This window comes from Coregonus clupeaformis, chromosome 37 (genome assembly GCF_020615455.1).
Source record: "Coregonus clupeaformis isolate EN_2021a chromosome 37, ASM2061545v1, whole genome shotgun sequence".
Lineage (NCBI taxonomy): Eukaryota > Metazoa > Chordata > Actinopteri > Salmoniformes > Salmonidae > Coregonus > Coregonus clupeaformis.
This window is the reverse complement of record NC_059228.1, coordinates 15,351,572-15,375,617: the sequence shown is the minus strand read 5'-3', so window position 1 is coordinate 15,375,617 and position 24,046 is coordinate 15,351,572. Positions and strand designations below refer to the sequence as shown.

The 24,046-nt window shown below is 41.0% G+C and overlaps 1 protein-coding gene across 13 annotated transcripts in view; it reads right to left on the bottom strand.

The window, feature by feature from the left end:
- LOC121553222 (calcium-activated potassium channel subunit alpha-1) overlaps nucleotides 1-24,046 on the bottom strand; it is a 333,643-nt gene that overhangs the window by 77,547 nt on the left and 232,050 nt on the right. For all 13 annotated transcript variants that reach the window (XM_041866233.2, XM_041866231.2, XM_041866235.2 and 10 more), the window contains exons 6-14: nucleotides 16,882-16,957; nucleotides 15,411-15,486; nucleotides 13,871-14,041; nucleotides 12,167-12,258; nucleotides 3,677-3,787; nucleotides 3,355-3,460; nucleotides 2,095-2,177; nucleotides 1,932-2,001; nucleotides 1,589-1,744 (exon numbers count right to left, since the gene is read on the bottom strand). In XM_041866233.2, the coding sequence (XP_041722167.1) occupies nucleotides 1,589-1,744; nucleotides 1,932-2,001; nucleotides 2,095-2,177; nucleotides 3,355-3,460; nucleotides 3,677-3,787; nucleotides 12,167-12,258; nucleotides 13,871-14,041; nucleotides 15,411-15,486; nucleotides 16,882-16,957 (941 nt within the window). The remainder of the gene's footprint in view (nucleotides 1-1,588; nucleotides 1,745-1,931; nucleotides 2,002-2,094; nucleotides 2,178-3,354; nucleotides 3,461-3,676; nucleotides 3,788-12,166; nucleotides 12,259-13,870; nucleotides 14,042-15,410; nucleotides 15,487-16,881; nucleotides 16,958-24,046) is intronic.

Sequence of the window (24,046 nt, the reverse complement as noted above, 5' to 3'; positions counted from 1 at the left end):
ATTCTGTTAATAGCATTCTGGTTATAGCATTCTGTTTATAACATTTTGTTTATAGCATTCTGTTTACAGCATTCTGTTTATAATATTTTGTTTATAGCATTCTGTTTACAGCATTCTGTTTATGGCATTCTGTTAACAGCATTCTGTTTATAGCATTTTGTTTATAGCATTTTGTTTATAGCATTCTGTTTATGGCATTCTGTTTATGGCATTCTGTTTATGGCATTCTGTCTCTATATTCATATGTTTATGGAGATCTCTCTAGGACATGCTGACAGAATCAGAAGAGGCCACCTCTATCACATAACTATTTTAATTACTCCATTCAAAATGGATCCTAATATAATTTATTATAGTTTCATAATCATTTCATGATCTTCGGTCATTCATTTTGACATTGACTTTCAGTTGCCAAAGATTTTTATAATATATTCCATGTTTTTATCCTGCTATAAAACAACAGTATGATTTGAGTTTAACGTTTTGGTTGACTGTTTTTGTTGAAAAACGACCAACAGTGAAAGGAAGGGCCTGCTGACTTGGTCCCAGTATATCAGGTCCAAGCTGCTTCACCAGGCTTGGCCTAGCATTAGTTCTGACTGACAAGGGCTGTATCGCTTCACAACTAATACTGTAGGTCTTAGTTCCTTCTTCTCATGAGCAGTGATTCCTCCCTTATTTTTCTGATGTTCTAGAGGGTAGACAGGCTACATTATATCCACTGAGCTGCCATGGACGATGATGGATGAGTTTCCTGAAAGCTTTGCAGCTGTCATAGATGATGAGAGCCTATCTCATCTTTTAATTCCCTCTATAACGAGGGCAATGCCTTTTCATTCACAGCTTAGATCACCTGTTATGGTTTGGCGTCAATGGTCCATCTATTTTCTATGTCTTACTCTATATTTTCAGGATGGGAATATGGCCATCAGATGTCTCTTCTCCATCCAGACCTCATAAGCCCGCCCATTATAAACTCCTCCATCAGCTTTACGACATGAAGACCAGCTCTTTCAAAGCTGAGTGCCAAGATCCCTACAGATAAAAAGGATAACCCAGACTGACTGAAAGACAGTTGTGATTCTGAATGAAAACACTCCCTCAGAGATGTCTCACTCAGCAGACCAGAGCTCAGGACTCCCATGGAACCACATATCTATCCCATAATAAGTAATGGGATAGTAACCTGGCTAATAGTGCTGCTGAAGGAATGTTTCCTTGATGAATGTTGTATTGAGAAGAGATTGTGTCAATGTTTCCTCAATGAAAGAAAACATTGTGAAAAGGTTGTGGTAATGTTGGTTACCCTACTGACATTGTGTCAACATTACAGTAGCAACAGTAGCTCAATTGGTAGAGCATGGCGCTTGTAATGCCAGGGTAGTGGGTTCGATCCCCGGGACTACATAAACATGTATGCACGCATGACTGTAAGTCACTTTGGATAAAAGCGTCTGCTAAATGGCATATTATTATTATTATTATTACCTCAATGAAAGAGAACAGTGTTATTGAAAGGATGTGTTAAAGTGATCTCTGTGAAAGAGATCATTCTGAAAAGGTTGTGTTAATGTTGTGTCAATGTTACCTCGATGAAGGACCTCATAGAGAAGAGGTTGGCCAGCATGGTGGAGAGGCCCTGGGCCAGACAGCTCTGCGCTATGAAGCCAGCCTTCAGCTCTGCTAGACAGATAGCATCATCACCCTCCTTCCAGTTCCAGCTAGGAATGTTGAGCAGGTGAGCCTACACACACACACACACACACACACACACACACACACACACACACACACACACACACACACACACACACACACACACACACACACACACACACACACACACACACACACACACACACACGTGTTTGAACCATAGTTATCATTAAGTGCCACATTGCAGGAAGCGTAGGAGTGATGTGCTGACCCACCTTGTTATGGTATTGTAACATCTGAGTGATAATTCGTATCTTGGGGGAATAGTTCTTGATAGAGATGACCCTACAAATTCAAAACATATATTTTTGAACACATACTGTATACCCAGTCCTTTCTCCAGATATGTATCATCATCATCATCATCATCATCATTACCTCATGATGTTGGAGGCGTCTTCAGCATCGGGATCTGGACAGTACTTATTAGCCAGAATCAGACAGGCGTCTGCTGACTCAATCTATACAGGGAACCATGACGAGTTACAGAGGTAGAGAATACACAGCAGAAACCCTCTCACCATCAAATATTACAACGTTTCAACCCCATATTGATCTTCCTCACCTTCAAATATCACAACGTTTCAACCCAAGATTGATCTTCCTCAGGTCAAATATCACAACGTTTCAACCCCAGATTGATTTTCCTCACCTTTAAATATTACAACGTTTCAACCCCATATTGATTTTCCTCAGGTCAAATATTACAACGTTTCAACCCCAGATTGATCTTCCTCACCTTCAAATATTACAACGTTTCAACCCCAGATTAATCTTCCTCAGGTCAAATATCACAACGTTTCAACTCTAGATTGTTCTTCCTCAGGTCAAATATTACAACGTTTCAACCCCAGATTGTTCTTCCTCAGGTCAAATATCACAACGTTTCAACCCCAGATTGATCTTCCTCAGGTCAAATATTACAACGTTTCAACCCCAGATTGATCTTCCTCAGGTCAAATATCACAACATTTCAACCCCAGATTGATTTTCCTCAGGTCAAATATCACAACATTTCAACCCCAGATTGATCTTCCTCAGGTCAAATATAACAACGTTTCAACCCCAGATTGATCTTCCTCAGGTCAAATATCAAAACGTTTCAACTCTAGATTGATCTTCCTCACCTTCAAATATCACAACGTTTCAACCCCAGATTGATCTTCCTCAGGTCAAATATCATAACGTTTCAACTCTAGATTGATCTTCCTCACCTTCAAATATCACAACGTTTCAACCCCAGATTGATCTTCCTCAGGTCAAATATCACAACATTTCAACCCCAGATTGATCTTCCTCAGGTCAAATATCACAACATTTCAACCCCAGATTGATCTTCCTCAGGTCAAATATCACAAAGTTTCAACCCCACATTGATCTTCCTTAGGTCAAATATTACAACGTTTCAACCCCAGATTGATCTTCCTCAGGTCAAATATCACAACATTTCAACCCCAGATTGATCTTCCTCAGGTCAAAGCAAAGATCCAACTTGGATCGAAACGTTGTCACTCTTACAAGGTGGTATGAGGAGTATTGGCCTTTTTTCTTGTTGTGTTTTTCATGCACAGCATTTCACCATGTAACTACAGTATAGAGGAATATGATGCATAACAGCATTACATGCTAGTACAGTACCTTCACTCTGGCCAGATCGTGAGGGTTGAGAACAGATCCCTGGTAGAACTCTACCTGGGTAAAGTGGCGTTTGAACAAGGCTTCCAGCTCAAGATTAGGGGAAATACTACAGGAACACAGAGAGGGAGGGAGGGAGGAGGGGGGGTAGAGAAGAAAAAAAGAGAGAGAGAGAGAGAGAGACAGAGAGGGGGGGACAGGGGATGACAGTTAGGACACAAATGCAAGTTGGGATTTGTAGTTTCCTATGCTTTATGTTGACATAATTTAGTGTTTAACTACCCTGTGTAATGGTTCCAAGTGAGGTAGTGAAACATGTACTTACTTATGGAGAAAAACTATTTCTACATTGACATCATCCCTGTCCTTGTGTAGGAAGTCTTTGAGGAAGTTGGAGACACTTTCGAGCGTAATATGACCACAAACCACAATGTGCCTGGAGAAGGGGGGGAGAAATCAATTTGAGCGAGGCAACATAAATCCCAACCAACACTGGCATACCTCGAAAAGAACACACATCATTCAAAGCACTCACAACTCTAATTCCCAATTCAATCTATTTTGTGTCAGGCAAATGTATTTTGAAAACTAGCCATTACTTTTTATGTGGGTTTCTTTTCAGTAAAAGCAATCCCCACAAAAGTGAATACTGTAGTTTGTTTTTTGTAGGGGGGTAAATCTGACATGGCATGTGTAATCAAACCCTGAGCTTTGAACCACTTTAAAGTGACCTCAAATATAAATCACACAGTACATGTTCTAGTTTAGATTGTCATCAGTTCTCAATAAGGAAACCGTCCCCTTGTGCCAAACCGACCCTCTGAGAGCCAAATATATGTTGACAAAGACATGTACATCAATACGCGCACGCTTTCATACAAGGCATTACTAAAAGCCTTCTAAAGAAATGTCTTGGTCTGCGGCTGACAGGACCTCTAAACAGGACTTGAGGCTGGTTGACGTGTGGATGGCAGGATACTGTGTTTCAGTGGAGTTGAGTTCTATGTCAGACAGAGAGCACTGCTGAATTCAGGAGGAGGATAGATTGGGACAAATTGGGGATTGCTGGGGTCGTGACCTTGTTTGTCCCATGGTTCCACTCTGGGCTCCAGTGTCAGACGGTGATGATCCACTCCAGAGAGAGAGGATCTCAGATAGAGAGGGTTTCACAGTAATACTCAAAGAGCTTCACTCATACTTGAGTAGATTTGAGTCAGTTTGGACAGAGATGCTGCTCCTATTCTCTGTACCATATCAAGCCTGTTCAGGTGACTCAAAATATGCCTTTACTTCTGTTGTCTAGCTCAAAGCAGAGATAGTGGCAAGCTACCCATGGGTTTCCCAAAGCCTTCATAGCGGGGTCGTTCCACCAATTCGGTGTCTTTTGAGATGTGTAACTTGGTGAATTAAAACTTTTGATTTCACCAAATGTTTACATTCTGTCATTAAGAGCACATGTTCAACTTAATAAAAAAACATGTTTTCCATCTCAAAAGGTAATAGAAAATGACTATAGTAAGTACCTGTTAAGTGCCAAATAAAGTAACAGGGTTGACCGTAACAGGGTTGATGATTTCATCTTAAATCAGCCATAAAGGGGGAATGGAAGCTTGTTGAGTGAAACAGGGAGGGGCAATTGAATGCATGTCTAGCCTGTCTATCTAACAACAGGTAACAGGGCTGTCGTGTTATGCTCGTCCTGCTCAGTTTTCCACCACAAAACACCAGAAAATGGCCAAAAAGAGTAGAACCAACTCAACTGTTTTTACACTATGATTTGACTATTAGATGTTCAATGTTTCGTTACAAATATATATTTAAAAATGAATAGTTTCACTATATTAAAACGAGAGTTCAGTTCACATAACAGGGTTGACCTTGAGGGACAGTTATTTTTTACCTTAACATTAAATCACATTAAATCAATTATGATTTTCAGAAATGACTTGGTCAAATCAACAAAATAACTAGGGCTTTACAATGATGGTGAAAACTTTGAGAAATGTTGGGGTGAAGTGGGCTAACATCTTCCTGGAAGTCACAGAGGATGCACAGAGGGACATGTAAAAATGCTGAATTTTGGCTCTTTAGCCAGTCTTTATTCATATTACAAATCTGATGTATTGAATTCTCCATGTGGTCTATATTAAAGGGCACTTCATTGAATAGAACAGGCTTTTAAAATTCTATATTGGTGCACAATTTAAACTTAAAATACCAAAGGGACAAAAAGGCACTTATTTCGTGGAACGACCCAGCTAAAGTAGTAGGTTGAAACACTACATAATTCAACTAATCCACAGGATTAAATACAGTTTTAACCATTCATCTTTACCAACGGTCTCATTTGTACTTGGCAAAACTAACTCAATGTTATCAAGCCAGCATTCAAAGCCAAACCGCAAATAAAGAGAATCCCAAACATACTCTCGTTGACTCCAGCCTCTAATCATCCAGGGGATTACATTGGACACAGAGACGGTGTATGTAAGACAATCTGTGTAATGGCTATGGCTCTATCTGCTAACTAAAGAGATGTGGGGCAGTTAGACTGTCTGTGTATTGGGTTACTGACTCACTGAAGAGCTTTAGTTTGGTCTGTTCACTTTACAAGACTTAACTCATCAGACTCAATCTGTTCTAACCAGGGATTGGAACCAAAATAATTCGTTCTGAACAGAACCATTTATTTTTTTGGTTCAGTTCCACTGTTTCGAACAGCAAAATAAAGTTCTGAACCAGTTCGAACCTCAAAACAGTAATGGTTTATATTGTTCCTTTCTGTTCCTTTTTAACATCTGAAATCTTTTTTTTTTTTTTTTACATTTAACTCGACATTAAATTACTTCACCAATCATCGGGAGAGTGCAGCTTGCTGGAGCGGGCAAGCTATAGTTGTTTACATGCATTGGACAGGCAAGTGTAGGGCGTGAGATGGGACTGTGGGTGGGGAGAGAGCGAGAGAGGTTGGAGGAGGACGCTTGGCTTGAAGAGCATTATCTGAATTAGGCCCACAGAATTATACCTACGGAGGAGCGGCTTCTTTGAAGGAACTTTGAATGTCTTTGAACTTCCGAGAGTTGGCTTAATGTTGGAACAGAGCTAGCTAGCTAACAAGCTTGTGTGTGCAGAGCAGCACCAGAATTAAAATAAAAACACGTCTTACCTTTTTGTAGTTCATAAATCCAATGTGAAACGTGATAACTATAATATCCTTAACTAGCATTGAAAAAGATAACCAATTTTTCTCTAATTAAAAATCTCTCCCTAATTTCTGAATCACGCTTGTAATGTCAGTAGGCTAGTAAACTATGCTTCGGAGGGGGAGGGGCCTACACACGCACACACACCAAAGATTGTCAGCTGGCAGGTAGGCAGACACTGGAATACGTTTCTGAGTGACGGAGTGAGGGCTTTGCATAGGCACTTTGTTGCGTTTTTTTGTCGGACTAGAAAATAATGCCCTGGAACGTAAAATAACATTATTAACCGGTTCCCATTCATTTTTAAATAACAGTTCTGTTCCGGAACAGTATAGATCACTTTTGTTCTTGGTTCTGATTCTGTTCCTCAATAAATTTTTCAGTTTTCTGTTCTGTTCCAACCAGTTCCAACTCCTGGTTCTAACCCACCACACTCTGATCCAAGCCCATGTTCTCATACTGGGAGAAGATGAGACCATTAGATCATACATTAACTCCTGTTGTATATGGAGGACTCAACTGTAACAGAGAGTGAGTGAATTCTCAGGTGGTGTGAATATGAATGGTAAGGAAGTCTGTATCAGTTGGTGATGAAGTCCAGTCCAGATCATTGTGACCAAGTGCCACTGAAGCACATTAAGGAGGTTTAAAGCAGACTGAGGTGGACATGGCCAGAGGTCAGGGAGTAGACATCACCTGGTGGACATAACATGGTGACAACACACGGCCTGGTAGCCATTGAGCATAACATAATGATCTTTACAGATCTGGCCATCATCCCTTTAAGCATTTAAAAGAGCAGTGATGATTGCATGGTGGGCCCTGGCCTGGCTATCCCGTGATGGAATGAGGCTGCGAGCTCTGTCTGGTTAGATCAGATGATGAGCAGAGGTCTTAGTGAGGAGCCTGCAGCAGTTGGCAGAAGATGATGTGTCCCATTCAGGGAGACATAAACATCTTGTTTTCCTACTCCCAATCTCCAGAAGTCATCTTCAGAGGCTGAGTAAATGGGATTTGTGCAGCGTAGTGTCTGGCTGTTTTGTGGCGCTGCGTTAAGAGAGCATGCACACATACAGGCGTGGTCGCACACACACACACACACACACACACACACACACACACACACACACACACACACATCTCATCTCAGACATCTCTTCTCCATGAATATATTAGTTATCAGTGGAGCTTGACAGATTTTTTTTTAGCGGAACAATTGTTGGGAGTATAAACGATTCAGTTGACTTCATTAAAGGACGGACAGACTACTGATGATTTCCCCTATTGGTGTGCCAGGGCTAGCATTAGAGACAACAGCACGGTATCCAAGCCAAGGAAGGTATTTGGCTACATATTTAAAGGAGTAGTAAGGATACATGATTCAACAATTATATGTTTTTTTTAAATTATTGTCATACGCCAGATAGGTGCAGTGAAATGTGTTGTTTTACAGGGTCAGCCATAGAAGTGCAGTGCCCCTGGAGCAAATTAGGGTTAAGTGCCTTGCTCAAGGACACAGACAGATTTCCACCTTGACGGTAAACTTTCGGTTACTGGCCCAACGCTCTAACCGCTAGGCTGCCTGCTGGAAAAAAATATAACTTATTTTAAGCATATTCAACCCTGGACTCCTCAATGAAACATCACACTCAAAAAACAAAAGTTGGGTGTACAATCACGGTGGCACAGAACATATGAGAAAATATTACACACAAATACCAAGCGCCACAATAAAAGGTACACAGCATCACACCAAAATGCACAAGGGAAGTCTGAGAACGTGCATTACACACCATGCAGGATATCAACAATATAACAAATCATATCATCAGGAACACATTAAATACTTCACCACATCAAACAGACAGCTCAAACACCAGCAGCAGAGGTCACACCATTGATTTCGCTCTGATCCTTAGGCTGATACTGTAGGATGCAGAAGGAAAGGCAACAAAACACCAGATTTCTTGTGTTTTCCACTCGACAGTGGCCTATATCACTGTAACTAATGGAACATGGTGTAGCATAAAAAATACCATTAGCCACAGAAACAAGGAAGATATATTTTGATGCTATCTAACCTGAATACTGGATATCTTATATACTGTATACTGTAATGTTATTCATGTAGATAACTACATGTTCCGTGTCACAATAATTGGGCTATTTATTTATGTTAATAAATGTGCATTAAATTCCCTAATGCACACTAGAGGGAGCGTGCTGAACATACTATATAATATATGTGACAGGGATGAGAGTCACCAGGTCTCCACACCTCAGGCTGCTAGCCTTCACAGGCCCTCAGAGAACTAACACATTCAGATTCCACGCCAGCCCCTCTGTTTTAGTGGGGCCTAATGGAAACCACAGAGCTGTTATGAAAATCACAGAGCCCTAATGAGAACCATAAGGCCATGAGTGCAGCGAGTTGAGAGCCAACAGAACGCTCGTCTTAATGACATCAGCGTAGGCGACCTGAGACCTGTCACTATGCTAACTGGTGTGTGTGTGTGTGTGTTTGCTTGCATGTCATGATACTGTACTCTGTCTGAAAATAAATCATTTAAATATGTAGTATATTAACTGGAAGTTGGATTTATTCCTAACCCACAGTTCAGTGAACTTGTTTAGCTTTTGCCTTGCCCAAAAAGTGTACTCTAGAGAGGAAATAATAAACCATTATGACAAATGTGTTTGTATATGTGTCATGATCTATAGTGTACATACACAATATGAACACAGTATTTAACATATCCTGTTGCCTCTGTGATTGGCTGGCTGAACTGAGGGCCTGATTACTACCACATGTATGCATGTACATTCAAGCCAGAGAGAAGGAGAAGAGGAGGGGGAGAAAGAGAGATAGAGAGAAAAATAGAGAAGGAGAGAGGAAAAAGAGAGAGACAGGGATAGAGTGAGACAGGGAGCGAGAGAGACAGGGAGAGAGTGAGACAGGGGGAGAGAGAGAGAGAGAGACACAGAGAGAGAGAGAGAGAGAGAGGTAAATAGGGAAAGTGGGAGAGTGTGTGAAAGGGGGAGAGTGTGTGAAAGAGAGGGAGTCTGCAGTTTTGACAAATCCTTCGCTCATTACCCCGTCAGTGAATGGAGACGCAGGGCGCCAGACAAACATAACATATCATCAATCGTGTCTCACTGACGTGGAAACAGCTTCAAACAAAGACTGGTTTCTAATAGCTTTCTCTCTACTGTGGAATGTCAGTATGTATGGGCCACTGACAGCCCTGCGTGACCATGCAGAGAGGGAGAGGAAGGGGGTGGGTGAGAGAGAGAGAGGGAGAGAAGGAGAGAGAGAGAGAGAGAGAGAGCGAGAGAGAGAGAGAGAGAGACAGAGACAGAGAGAGAGAGAGAGAGAGAGAGACAGATAAAGAAAGAGAGAGAGAGAGAGAGAGAGAGAGAGAGAGAGAGAGAGAGAGAGAGAGAGAGAGAGAGAGAGAGAGAGAGAGAGAGAGAGATAAAGAAAGAAAGAAAGAGAAAGAAGAAGAAAAAGAAAGACAGAGAGAAAGAGAGAAAGAGATGCAGGAAGTTTCTCTATCCTGCTGAGCTACACTATGAGGAGCAGTGAGGTTAGTCTGTGTCTAACTATGAGGCTAGTTAGTCTGTGTCTAACTATGAGGCTAGTTAGTCTATGTGCTGTGATGAGCAGTGAGGTTTGAGCCACAGAACAAGGGATTCAGCCACAATACACACACAACACAACAAACTGTGTTCTGGACATCCACACACACACACCCGCACACAAAAACACCCCAACCCACACAACTACGGCCACACAAACCAAACGACGGGACACCAAAGAACCAAGCGGGCAAAGCAAGCCAAGAGCAATCGCGAGCCTCCAATGAGAGCGAGGCATCCAGCATTCAGGGTGTAGGAGCTGACTGAAGATCAGGGCCAGAGTCATGTCGAGCAGAGGTGATGCGGCTGGCGGTGACAAGACAAGAAGTTGAGCTTTTTGTACAGTTTGCCATGGGAACCATGAAACGTGAAAAAGCCAACGGAGGGGAGCTCAGGTCACTTAGAACATGCAGATAAATTATGCAAATGAATACAAATAAAAAGCATGTCTCATGCGGAGTAACTCAAGCAAAATGAAAGCAAGAAAATAATATCCTGCAATGTCATTGAGATTGATGATGCTTCTAAAAGACCACCAATAATAATGCATATGAGGATTATATTGTTTTCTATATTCTTGTGAAGCAGAAACGTGTACATTTTTACAGCAGATAGTAGGGGTTTCATGACTAGTTCTTTACAATGATGTATCATCATGATCCTGATTCGTCCTTATAGTGAGAGCACAATTGGAGGAATGTCATTGGACGGTTTCGGAATTAAGAAGTAGGACAACACATATTCTAAGTCATCACATATTAATACCATATGTCTACAATGTAGTCATGAAAGCTCTAGTTTAAATGAATTAAGATGCAGCACATAGGATGTTTCAAAGTAACAAATAAAAACAAAAGCACAAGGATGGACTTCAAGTGAGCACTGAGTGAGGGACAGACAGAGACAGAGAGAGAGAGAGAGATTAGAGAAGACAGACAGTGAGAGAGTGAGACAGGGAGAGAGAGAGACAGGGAGAGAGAGAGACAGGGAGAGAGAGAGACAGGGAGTGAGAGAGACAGGGAGAGAGTGAGACAGGGGGAGAGAATGAGACAGGGGGGAGAGAGTGAGACAGGGAGAGAGAGAGACAGGGAGAGAGTGACACAGGGAGAGAGAGAGACAGGGAGAGAGAGACAGGGAGAGAGTGAGACAGGGAGAGAGAGAGACAGGGAGAGAGAGAGACAGGGAGAGAGAGAGAGAGACCGGGAGAGAGAGAGATAGGGAGAGAGAGAGAGACAGGGAGAGAGAGAGAGAGAGAGAGAGAGAGAGAGAGAGAGAGAGAGAGAGAGAGAGAGAGAGAGAGAGAGAGAGAGAGAGAGAGAGAGAGAGAGAGAGAGAGAGAGAGAGAGAGAGAGACCGGGAGAGAGAGAGAGACAGGGAGAGAGAGAGAGATAGGAGAGAGAGAGAGACAGAGAGAGAGAGAGAGAGAGAGAGAGAGAGAGAGAGACAGGGAGAGAGAGAGAGAGACCGGGAGAGAGAGAGAGACAGGGAGAGAGAGAGAGATAGGGAGAGAGAGAGAGACAGGGAGAGAGAGAGAGAGAGAGAGAGAGAGAGAGAGAGAGAGAGAGAGAGAGAGAGAGAGAGAGAGAGAGAGAGAGAGAGAGAGAGAGAGAGACAGAGAGAGAGAGAGAGAGTAAAGTGACATGGACATGTGTCCTTATGGCCAAGGTCTCCAGTCACGCAGTGTGACTACAGTAATGGTAATTTGGTGAATCAACCCCCCATACCACTCTAAACCTGAGGGGGGCGCACTCGTGTCACACAAACACACCTTGTCTGGATTTGGACTTACTTTCTGCCTCGTGTTGAGTTATAACTCCCTCCGTATTTCTTCCGATTAAGGATGAGAGCAGCAATTTCTGGCACGTAGCGAGCAAACATGGCCTACATGCATGGAACAGAGAAAGAAAAGGGCATGCAGAAAGGGTTCTACCGCGTACAAGGAAAGACAGCAGAACCTTACGGAAAATACTTACTTTCTCCCATTAACCGCACTATAGGAACCACCATATTTCTTGCGGTTTCCTATTAACTCTATGATTTCAGGGACGTAGCTGGCAAACATGGCCTAAGGAGAAGATAGGAGACAGAAGAAGAGACTAAAGAAGACACTAGGTCATAGAGGAAGTGGAGGGGGAGCCGGCTAGCGGGCGCTTAAATCCAAACAGAGTTCTTAAGATATCAAATAAATGTGCAAATGCTGAAAAACTGGGGGGATGTTAGTGTCCAGAAGTTTCTCTTGTAGTTCTCACTGACACTTTAAAGAAGAGAACAAACTAAGAGATAGCGCTGCGTTGCCCAATCAATGTTTTTTTAAATAATTTCGGGGGTAAAATCAAAACAAAATATTTGTATTAAGAAAACCCCAGTTTTTAAGGGTCATTGGTTTTGGGAAGAAAAAAAAAAAAGCATAAATATCGTCACAGCCGACCAACAACGGTCGATCTGTAATAGTGTCCAAAATATCTGGAAGTGGCAAAGAGAAGAGGGGGAAAAAAACCTATGTGCCATGTTTTGTCCAACAAACACCAATGATGTGGCAGGTTGATTTGAGCAGGCCGGCCTGATGGTCCACAGCTGCAAAACACATTAAGACTCATTTGGAGGGCAGTGGGAATGAGCTGGATGCATTTGGCAAACTGTTGCAGCCTGCTGTCCTGTCCTGAGGTACAGTAATGATATTTTCCTGCCTATGTCAATGTCAATATTATGCTAGCACTGTTTAGTTCTTTATGATGACTGTTTAGCTGTAGAGCGCTTTGCTAGCCATTTAGCTACCCACTACCTGTTGGGTTATTCTCTAACAGTTTGGCTATTCACAAACCGTTGAGCTATTTGCTAACTGTATAGCTATTCAAACCTTTGAGAAGTTTGCTAACTGTATAGCTATTCAAACCTTTGAGAAGTTTGCTAACTGTATAGCTATTCAAATCTTTGAGCTGTTTGCTAACGGTATAGCTATTCAAACCTTTGAGAAGTTTGCTAACTGTATAGCAATTCAAACCTTTGAGCCGTTTGCTAACTGTATAACTATTCAAATCTTTGATCATCTACCTGAGCCCCTTTTCTTCTAGGGGGTGCTGGTCTGACTGGGGTTAAATGTCAGAGGGGAAAAAGAGCTGCAGTCGCTATGGTAACACTCAGGCTGGCCTAGGCCTGGTCTTCCTGCCACTGTGTTTGTTGGAATAGTGGGGAGGGACACGAGAGGAAGGGAGTAGTCCTGAAATCGCAGACTGCTTTAAGAAGAACGGCAACAACAACATCATCAGACTGCAGGTGTAGTACATTATCTTAGAACTACTCTTCAGACCAATACAACCCACACGCTATAGGGAGGGGGGCAAGGGGAGAAACTACAGTACCCAGATACAGGCTACTACAGGAGGCATCACTGCAATAACACCAACAGACAAATAACATTGATAGTAGTGTAAGCAGGTAGGTATACTGTACATATCTAAATAGGTAAGCTTAACAGTGCTATGTAAACATTGCTAAACTAGCATAAAGCTACATTGCAAAATACTAAACAGGTAATAATGTTGAGTAAGACATTGAGGTCTAAAGTATCGTTTACTGATTTTGCTGTCTGGTTTAACAGTTCTATGGTGTGAAGATGGGGACAGGCAGGTTGAGGGTGGGGGGCAAGGGGGAGGTGGGGAGAGAAAACTTTGTTTTACCAAACCCCCGAGGATGAAGAAGACCATGAACAGGCGTCCCAGGGTGGTTTTTGCATAGACATCCCCGTAGCCCACTGTTGACATAGTGACCATGAGCAAGTAGACACATTCCCAATAGGAAAGTGACTGGGAATTTTGGAAGTTTTCCCAAGGATCCCCTGAGTTTTCCACCTAGAAACAGGAGCGGGAAGGAGATTTGAACAGGGTAGAATGTCAGTCAGAAGCAAAAACTTTGGAAGGATTTTGATCACAACCTCTGAAGCAGGTTCTATAAATTCTATGCATGCAGGTTATATAGGTTCATCCTACCACCAACATGGTCTTAAGAGTCAATCAAACCAGCATTGCAGAGTTTACACAGTAGCCAACAAACATGTCTTCCCGCGGATTAATCCATTTCCTGCGTGGTTGAGGATGCTGTAACACTACCGAGTACCTCCTCCACTGGTTAGTGCCTCCAGTTCGGAACAACTGAACTGAACACGACATGGGTCTGACACTTCGGGCAGCAGTTTGCAAACAAAGGCCCTGCATACGACCTTCTCAACACAAGTTTGATTGAATCTGGCCCTGGTGAACTGATGTGCTTTCATTCTAATCTGATAAACAGGATTTCTGGTTGATCTGATGCTGCCATCTAGTGTCAGGAGGTTAGCAGTATCCTCCTGCATGTTCTAATGCTGTATTGGTTGGTGTGTTACTGTACTGTTGGTTGAGCCATTGACATAAATGTACTGACAACTTGAGCCAGCTGTTTGTAAGAAATAACAGAAAAAGTGAAAAAAGGTCAGATTTGATTAAATGATCTGTAGTTTTACTGATTCAAAAGGACAGACATTGATCTGTAGTTCTACTGATTGATTAAAGCGCCCCTAACTCTTCATCATCACATGGAAACACCCTCTATTGGCCGGTCCGAAGGCAATCCCTAGCCCCCTCCCCTAGGGTGGCAGCACATCTGAACCGGGTAGGTGGGGGCTATACGAAGACGGCGCCCACCTAGTCTTTTTAACTAACATGCTGATTCCCAAATCAAGCCCGCCCCTACCCCCTAGGCCCTGCTGTGGATCTGAGAGGATCGGATAGGTTTAAGCAATATGGTAATTTGCTGCTTCACCTTGCCTTCAGATAGGCTGGGAACTTTCATACAGTTGCGGGCACTGAAAATGTTGTATTTTGGTACTGGCAGAACTATTGCCACAATGGGTGTGCAACACGGTGCTGTAGGGTATCCCAGCAATAGTTTGTCACAAAAACACCTGTAGCGCAGTGCAGGGTTTAATAAAATATATCTAACTTTTTAGTGACCACAACTGTATACATTTAGTTCCGTATTGCTTACATACCTATCCGATCGTTTCAAACCGACAGGAGTGCCCAGGGGGTAGGGGGTAGGGGTTGGTCTGGGACCCTTCAGCACTCCAGATCTGCCACACATCCAGGGGGAAGGGAGGGGCTAGAGGTTGTTTTCGGACCAAGCGTTAGGAGTTCTCACCTCCCTTACTCCCCCGTAGCACAACCCCCCCGCCCGGCCACTTACCAAATGTATGAATCCGGCAGCTGTTAGCCATGTGCTTATGAAGATGGAACACAGGTTCACCAGCTTGATGGAATTGCTGGGTAGAATAAGAACCATAAAAATCTCTCAAAGAGATCCAGACCAGGTGACAGAAAGAGAATAATGTAATGGGAGAGGCTCATCTATTGGGTCTGAGATGGTGAGGCTAGAAAACACCTGGCTTAGGTTGTAAAGTACCGTACTGTCCTGTACATGTACTCTGTGCTTCTGTCATTATTTTATCATTACGTCAAGTTCTGTCTTTGTGTCTGGCATGGTATGCCAGTAAGATGCAAAATAAAATGTATTTATGTATTATAATAAATTATTTGAAAAAACTAAATATTCTATTCTGTCCTCTTCCTCTAAGCCAGGAAATTAATGGGACTGTGGGTCTCTAGGGGATGGGATCAGGTCAAAAACTAAAATGCAACCAAACAAACATAAAATGAATTAAGCTGAAAGGGATTACTCTATTGAACTGCTAAGAACGTACATTATGTCATGACAGCTTTTGTGGAATGCTGTTGCCAGCACTCTAACCATCATCTTGTGTTGTGTTTCCTACATATAGTCAACAGCTACCACAGTGTCTGTTCTTGCCCTGCTGTAATAGTGTCATGCTTTAGTTCAGGATCTGTCTACATTTATCATACACTCTCCCTTTCCCTTTCTCTCTCTCTCCCTTTCCCTTTATCTCTCTCCCTCCCTCCCTCTCTATCTATCCCTCCCCCACCTACGTTAGTGCCAAACCACAGAAAGAGAGGATTACTGTACATTACTCAACAACTCTGTGTTTACAGTGTCAACAGTCCAGAAAGGAGAGGAGAGGCACGCTGGGCCAAACAGTCATCTAGAAAAAACCTCAGTGACACTTTACTGTACAGTCCTGCTATTTACTCAGCCACTACATGGGAAAATGGAAGTTCAAATAAATAGTTATTACATAACAATTTCAGAAGATATGAGTGAGATTCATTGGAACAAGCACTGCGGGAGCTGCTATACAATGTGTCCCATGTGGCTCAGTTGGGAGCGCATGGCACTTGCAACGCCAGGGTTGTGGGTTCGATTCCCACAGGGGACCAGTACGAAAAAGTACAAAATGCACTCACTACTGCAAGTCGCTCTGGATAAGAGCGTCTGCTAAATGACTAAAATGTACATGTAAAATTTGTATCTGGTGCTCAAATGCAGAAGCCACATTTCAGTTGAACGCATTCAGTTGTACAACTGACTAGGTATCCCCCTTTCCCTGCATGCTTTGAAGTTGTTACCACATAAGTTCAAATATCTTAGAATAAGTCTGCAACAGGACTGTAAAATAAAGTGTTACCACAGCATCTAGACAGAGAGCAAACCTGACCCGAGCTTCTATGTCAGATGGATTCTGTAGATAGTTGGTGTGGTGCTGGATTGGTGGCGGTAGACCAATGAAAGCCCTAATACTTACCTTGTTTTTAAGATATTCAAAAACTGTAAAATTTCTGAGAACTGTATCAATCTCAAGGCTCTCAGGAATCTTAAACCTGAGAGAGAGAGAGAGAGAGAGAGAGAGAGAGAGAGAGAGAGAGAGAGAGAGAGAGAGAGAGAGAGAGAGAGAGAGAGAGAGAGAGAGAGAGAGAGAGAGATGAATAAAGGTTAATAATCATACATACTATAAAAGGATAGTGTTTTACGCACACCATACATCACACAAGAGCTGACCATAAAAATGACATGACAATACTGGACAGAACAAGAACACCTGAGAAAGTCCATGTTAGTCAAAACATTGTCGATATATCACCAAAATATTTAGTAAGAAATCACTTGTGTGGGCAGCAAACATTGCCCGGAATTTACCTGCACTACAGGAAATGCAAACTTATAGTGTATTCAAGGTTTAAAAATGTACCTTTGTAATTTCCACTTTAAAATGTCAGACTTCATTTTCCCTAACGAAAAATGTATCAACCCCTACAAAAAATGTTCATTAATTTTAATCCACATGATAAATCACTTTTTCTGTTGCTGCAGGACTATTTTCTGGCTCAAATTAAGATCCTACATCTGTACGTTAAGCATACATACAGTACTGTATTCTTCATATATACAAATGCATTCGGAAGGTATTCAGACCCCTTGACATTTTCCACATTTTATGTTACAGCCTTATTCTAAAATCGATAAAATAATTTTTTTCCCCTCATCAATCTACACATAATGACAAAACAAAAACAGTTTTTTTTTTAAGTTTTGCAAATGTCAAAAAAATTTAAAAAACGGAAGTATTACATTTACATAGGTATTCAGACCCTTTACTCAGTACTTTGTTTAAGCACCTTTCAAGCTCTGTCAGGTTGGATGGGGAGCATCGCTGCACAGCTATTTTCAGGTCTCTCCAGAGATGTTTGATCGGGTTCAAGTCCGGGCTGGGCCACTCAAGGACATTCAGATACTTGTCCCGAAGCCACTCCTGCGTTGTCTTGGCTATGTGCTTAGGGTTGTTGTCCTGTTGGAAAGTGAACCCCTTACCCCAGTCTGAGGTCCTGAGCGCTCTGGAGCAGATTTTCATCAAAGATCTCTTTGTACTTTGCTTCGTTAATCTTTCCATCGGTCCTGACTAGTCTCCCAGTCCCTGCCACTGAAAAACATCCCCACAGCATAATGCTGCCACCACCATGCTTCACCGTAGGGATGGTGCCAGGTTTCCCCCATATCTGTGCCTCGACACAATCCTGTCTCGGAACTCTACGGACAATTCCTTTGACCTCATTGCTTGGTTTTTGCTATGACATGCACTGTCAACTGTGGGACCTTATATAGACAGGTGTGTGCCTTTCCAAATCATGTCCAATCAATTGTATTTACCACAGGTGGACTCCAATCAAGTTGTAGAAACATCTCAAGGATGATCAATGGAAACAGGATGCACCGGAGCTCAATTTCGAGTCTCATAGCAAAGGGTCTAAATACTTAGGTATTTATTTTATTTTATTTATATACAATAAGGCTGTAACGTCACAAAGTGGAAAAAGGGAAGGGGTCTGAATACTTTCCGAATGCACTGTACATACTGCCTACTGTGCAGTAGCTATACTGTGTGCAACTCAATTTTAGGAAGGTGTTCCTAATGTTTTTTTATACTCAGTCCTACATGTGCCTCAGTCGGAATTCAAAATGAGCTCACCCAGGGATTAAAGAAACAATGCAACACCTGCCTCAATGGCAGTTTACATAACACCAATATATACCCATGCTCTGATCCACTGTGTGTGTGTGTGTGTGTGTGTGTGTGTGTGTGTGTGTGTGTGTGTGTGTGTTTGGTGTGTGTATATGGAATAATTTACACCAGTAAGGGAAGGGCAGGCCGATGTTGACCAGATTAATTTTGAAACATTTCCTTGAAGTTTAATATTTCGTGGACATACGTACGTAACATGGGATGGTGTCGTAGTATCTGTAAACAGACTGTGGGATGTGACGACTAACAAGGAACTTTGTTCTGGTGTGTAGATGGACAAATCACGATTTTGCATCTTTCGAATTTCAGAAGGGGAGGGGAGATTTGGCCCACACACTTGACTGAAACGTCTGTTTAGGGGGTGGAGACTTCTCTAGTCTGGTTAGTATATTTATTTTATACATCTCCCCCCAGAATGTAATCGACATCTGACGCAATTACGCAATATTTTAGTTTTGGGTTTCCGAGATTAAAGTCTAATCTCTCTGTATTTTTTAGATCTGTTCAAAGTTTCATTCGTGGTGTAGACAGATACATCCTGTAAACACAAGTCTTAGTGAGGCAACTTACAGCTACCACAAATATTTAGTATACGCGGCCCATGCGGGAATTAAATCCACAACCCAGATGCTACAAACACGATTTTCCAACAAACTAAGCCATTGGAACCTCACTGCTTGCCTGACGACTCAAACTGAATGATTCCGCTGCTCTATGTTCGCTACATACTTCAGTCTGACTGACATCACCAAAGACGTTTGTGGTGACGTCAAAATTAGGGGTCTTGTAAAAAACAAAGTCATCAGCGATTGGATCAGCTCTAACCAATGGCGAATTTTCAAAAACGTTGTTTTACCCACGTGTGTTCTGGCTCTGGCCCAACCCATCGGTTTCTGGGACCAATCAGACAGTCTAAAACGTACTCAGATCCAGATCCATTGCGGAGAAGAAACTAACGTCCATGGGCAGGGCGTAGCGTTTGGCCGGAGCAAGGAGTTTGGGTAGCCAGGCAACCACACTGCAGGAGCAGAGTAAAGAATAAAAATCATAACCACAACGAGTGTTTCCATAGAGACCCTGTCCTTACCGCATCTGGAGATGAACTAGATAGATTGTTTGAGCAGGGCCCAGACCCCATTTTAAGCAGAAGCGCAGACAGGACAATGTAGATTGCTTAAACATAGTTTATAGAACTAGGAATCACAGACAGGACCAGACAGGGGGACTATGGCCATAGATCTCTATTCACACCCCATTTGGAGAGGAAGCATATACTGGACCAGACAGACTGTTTGAACATGACCCCGACCCCATATTTTACCATTCTTACCCCACATAGAATAACTATGGCCCTAGATCTCTATTCTTACCCCATTTGCAGAGAAAGCTCAGAGAGGTCCAGAGAGCAAGATATGGTCCCTTCTGCCTCTCCTTCTCCATAGCCACTCCACGAGGCCCCAGCCTCACCCTGTACCCTTTCTGAAACAACTCTCCACACGACTTCTTTCTCCTGAACGCGTCTCCACGGGCCTCGGAGCGAGGGGCACCGCCGCGTGGACCCCGGTACATCAGGAGCTTAGTAGGGATCATCGCTACCGATCACAGATACTTAGTTATCTATTGTAGAGTCTCCGGGAGTTTCTCTTTAGGGTCCTTGTCTTTCTGTAGAGTGGAACTAAGTTTTAATTCTTCAGAAGTCCTACTCTCTAGTTCTAAGGTCCAACGCTGTGTGTACAAGAGTGTCTCAAAGGAAGAGATGAAGAACAGTTTCTTGAAGGAGGCAATGGATAAATAAATATTATTTGGAAGACAGACAAGTAGAGATTTTCCAGGTAGAATTGCGTTCATAGAACACCTGACAAAAGGTCCAGAATCATGTGCTGCGCGTGCAGAAGAGAACCAGACAGTGACAGACAAAGCCTCCATGTACCTGTCTGGTACAAACTGTGTCCCGGTCTGGTCTGATATAAGCTGTGACACAGAAGAGGATCTGTTAATAATCTGAACAGCCCAAACAGATTTCCCTTTGCCCTCTCTGGTGTACCTACAGAGAGTCATGTGGATGTTTCTCCCACCAATAAGGGGCTGTGTTCAGAGGTGAGGCGTTTTTAAAAGTGACTGAACCCATTCAGAGAGAGAGAGAGAGAGAGAGAGAGAGAGAGAGACAGAGAGAGAGAGACAGAGAGAGAGAGAGAGAGAGAGAGAGAGAGAGAGAGAGAGAGAGAGAGAGAGAGAGAGAGAGAGAGAGAGACACAGAGAGAGATAATCTGTATTTAATCACAAATGCCGTGCTGTCACTGGCAGATATCAGATGTATGGACAGTAGTTACAGTACATGGGGATAAAGCTGAATGGTATTTGTACTGACATCAGCTCAGAGCAATAGAACTATCTGTACTACTGAACAGGTAGAGCAGGAAAGAGGAAGTTAGCGTGCTAATCATTTCCCTACCAAGACCATGGGTCCTTGTTGGGCGAGTGCAACACTGTAGGTTTCAGGGCATGTGACGTCACTGCATGATGGCTACTAGTATGCTAACTAGCCCACATCTGCTACACATGCAACAACACTGCAAGGAACATCATAATAATCTGTGGGTATGTGCCAAGCCCCCTTCCCTCTGTCACGTTTCACTGGCAGTAAACACACACACTGGAGTCTTCTATCAATCATCAGCCTGGGGATGACCATGTTACAACAGGGATAATACACTATGTCCAGCCAGTCAGGATTATAACACACACACACATACACACACTGATAGCATGCCACATACTGTACTAGTCTGTAAACCTCTTCAGAGATCAACACAGACAGTACACTACCATCACCAGCAGAGGGCAGTAGTGATGTGGATATGGAGAGACATGGATGGTACAAAACATTAAGAGACAATACACAGGCTCCAGAAGTAATATTGGGATATTATGTAATATGGCTTTGAATGAAAAGGTTGAGCTATTACAACACTGCTTAAACCTTCTCCTATAATGGCATTTTGCATGTCTCCATAATGCAGAAAACCCTGACATCTTATTATACAGTCTATATAGTTACTCCTTATTTATACAGTCTATAGTTACTCCAATATGTATACAGTCAATAGTTACTCTTATATTTATACAGTCTATAGTTACTCCTATATTTATACAGTCTATATAGTTACTCTTAATATTTATACAGTCTATAGTTATTCCTATATTTATACAGTCTATAGTTACTCCTATATTTATACAGTCTATAGTTACTCCTATATTTATACAGTCTATAGTTATTCCTATATTTATACAGTCTACAGTTATTCCTATATTTATACAGTCTATAGTTACTCCTATATGTATACAGTCTATAGTTACTCCTATATGTATACAGTCTATAGTTACTCCTATATTTACAGTCTATAGTTACTCCTATATGTATACAGTCTATAGCTACTCCTATATTTATACAGTCTATAGTTACTCCTATATTTATTCAGTCTATAGTTACTCCTATATTTACACAGTGTATAGTTACTCGTATATTTACACAGTCTATAGTTACTACTATATTAATACAGTCTATATAGTTACTCCTTATTTATACAGTCTATAGTTACTCCAATATGTATACAGTCTATAGTTACTCCTATATTTATACAGTATATAGTTACTCTTATATTTATACAGTCTATAGTTACTCCTATATTTATTCAGTCTATAGTTATTCCTATATTTACGCAGTCTATAGTTACTCCTATATTTACAGTCTATAGTTACTCCTATATTTATACAGTCTATAGTTACTCCTATATGTATACAGTCTATAGTTACTCCTATATTTATACAGTCTATAGTTACTCCTATATTTATTCAGTCTATAGTTATTCCTATATTTACAGTCTATAGTTATTCCTATATTTATACAGTCTATAGTTACTCCTATATTTATACAGTCTATAGTTACTACTATATTAATACAGTCTATAGTTACTCCTATATTCATACAGTCTATAGTTATTCCTATATTTACAGTCTATAGTTATTCCTATATTTATACAGTCTATAGTTACTCCTATATTTATACAGTCTATAGTTATTCCTATATTTACAGTCTATAGTTATTCCTATATTTATACAGTCTATAGTTATTCCTATATTTACAGTCTATAGTTACTCCTATATTTATACAGTCTATAGTTATTCCTATCTTTACAGTCTATAGTTACTCCTATATTTATACAGTCTATAGTTATTCCTATATTTACAGTCTATAGTTACTCCTATATTTATACAGTCTATAGTTATTCCTATATTTACAGTCTATAGTTATTCCTATATTTATACAGTCTATAGTTATTCCTATATTTATACAGTCTATAGTTATTCCTATATTTATACAGTCTATAGTTACTCCTATATTTATACAGTCTATAGTTACTCCTATATTTATACAATCTATAGTTATTCCTATATTTACGCAGTCTATAGTTACTCCTATATTTACAGTCTATAGTTACTCCTATATTTATACAGTCTATAGTTACTCCTATATGTATACAGTCTATAGTTACTCCTATATTTATACAGTCTATAGTTACTCCTATATTTATTCAGTCTTTAGTTACTCCTATATTTACACAGTGTATAGTTACTAATATATTTACACAGTCTATAGTTACGACCATATTAATACAGTCTATATAGTTACTCCTTATTTATACAGTCTATAGTTACTCCAATATGTATACAGTCTATAGTTACTCCTATATTTATACAGGCTATAGTTATTCCTATATGTATACAGTCTATAGTTACTCCTATAATTATACAGTCTATAGTTATTCCTATATTTACAGTCTATAGTTACTCCTATATTCATACAGTCTATAGTTACTCCTATATTTATACAGTCTATAGTTATTCCTATATTTACAGTCTATAGTTACTCCTATATTTATACAGTCTATAGTTATTCCTATATTTACAGTCTATAGTTACTCCTATATTTATACAGTCTATAGTTATTCCTATATTTACAGTCTATAGTTATTCCTATATTTATACAGTCTATAGTTACTCCTATATTTATACAGTCTATAGTTACTCCTATATTTATACAGTCTATAGTTATTCCTATATTTACAGTCTATAGTTACTCCTCTATTTATACAGTCTATAGTTATTCCTATATTTACAGTCTATAGTTATTCCTATATTCATACAGTCTATAGTTACTCCTATATTTATACAGTCTATAGTTACTCCTATATTTATACAGTCTATAGTTATTCCTATATTTACAGTCTATAGTTATTCCTATATTTATACAGTCTATAGTTACTCCTATATTTATACAGTCTATAGTTATTCCTATACTTACAGTCTATAGTTACTCCTCTATTTATACAGT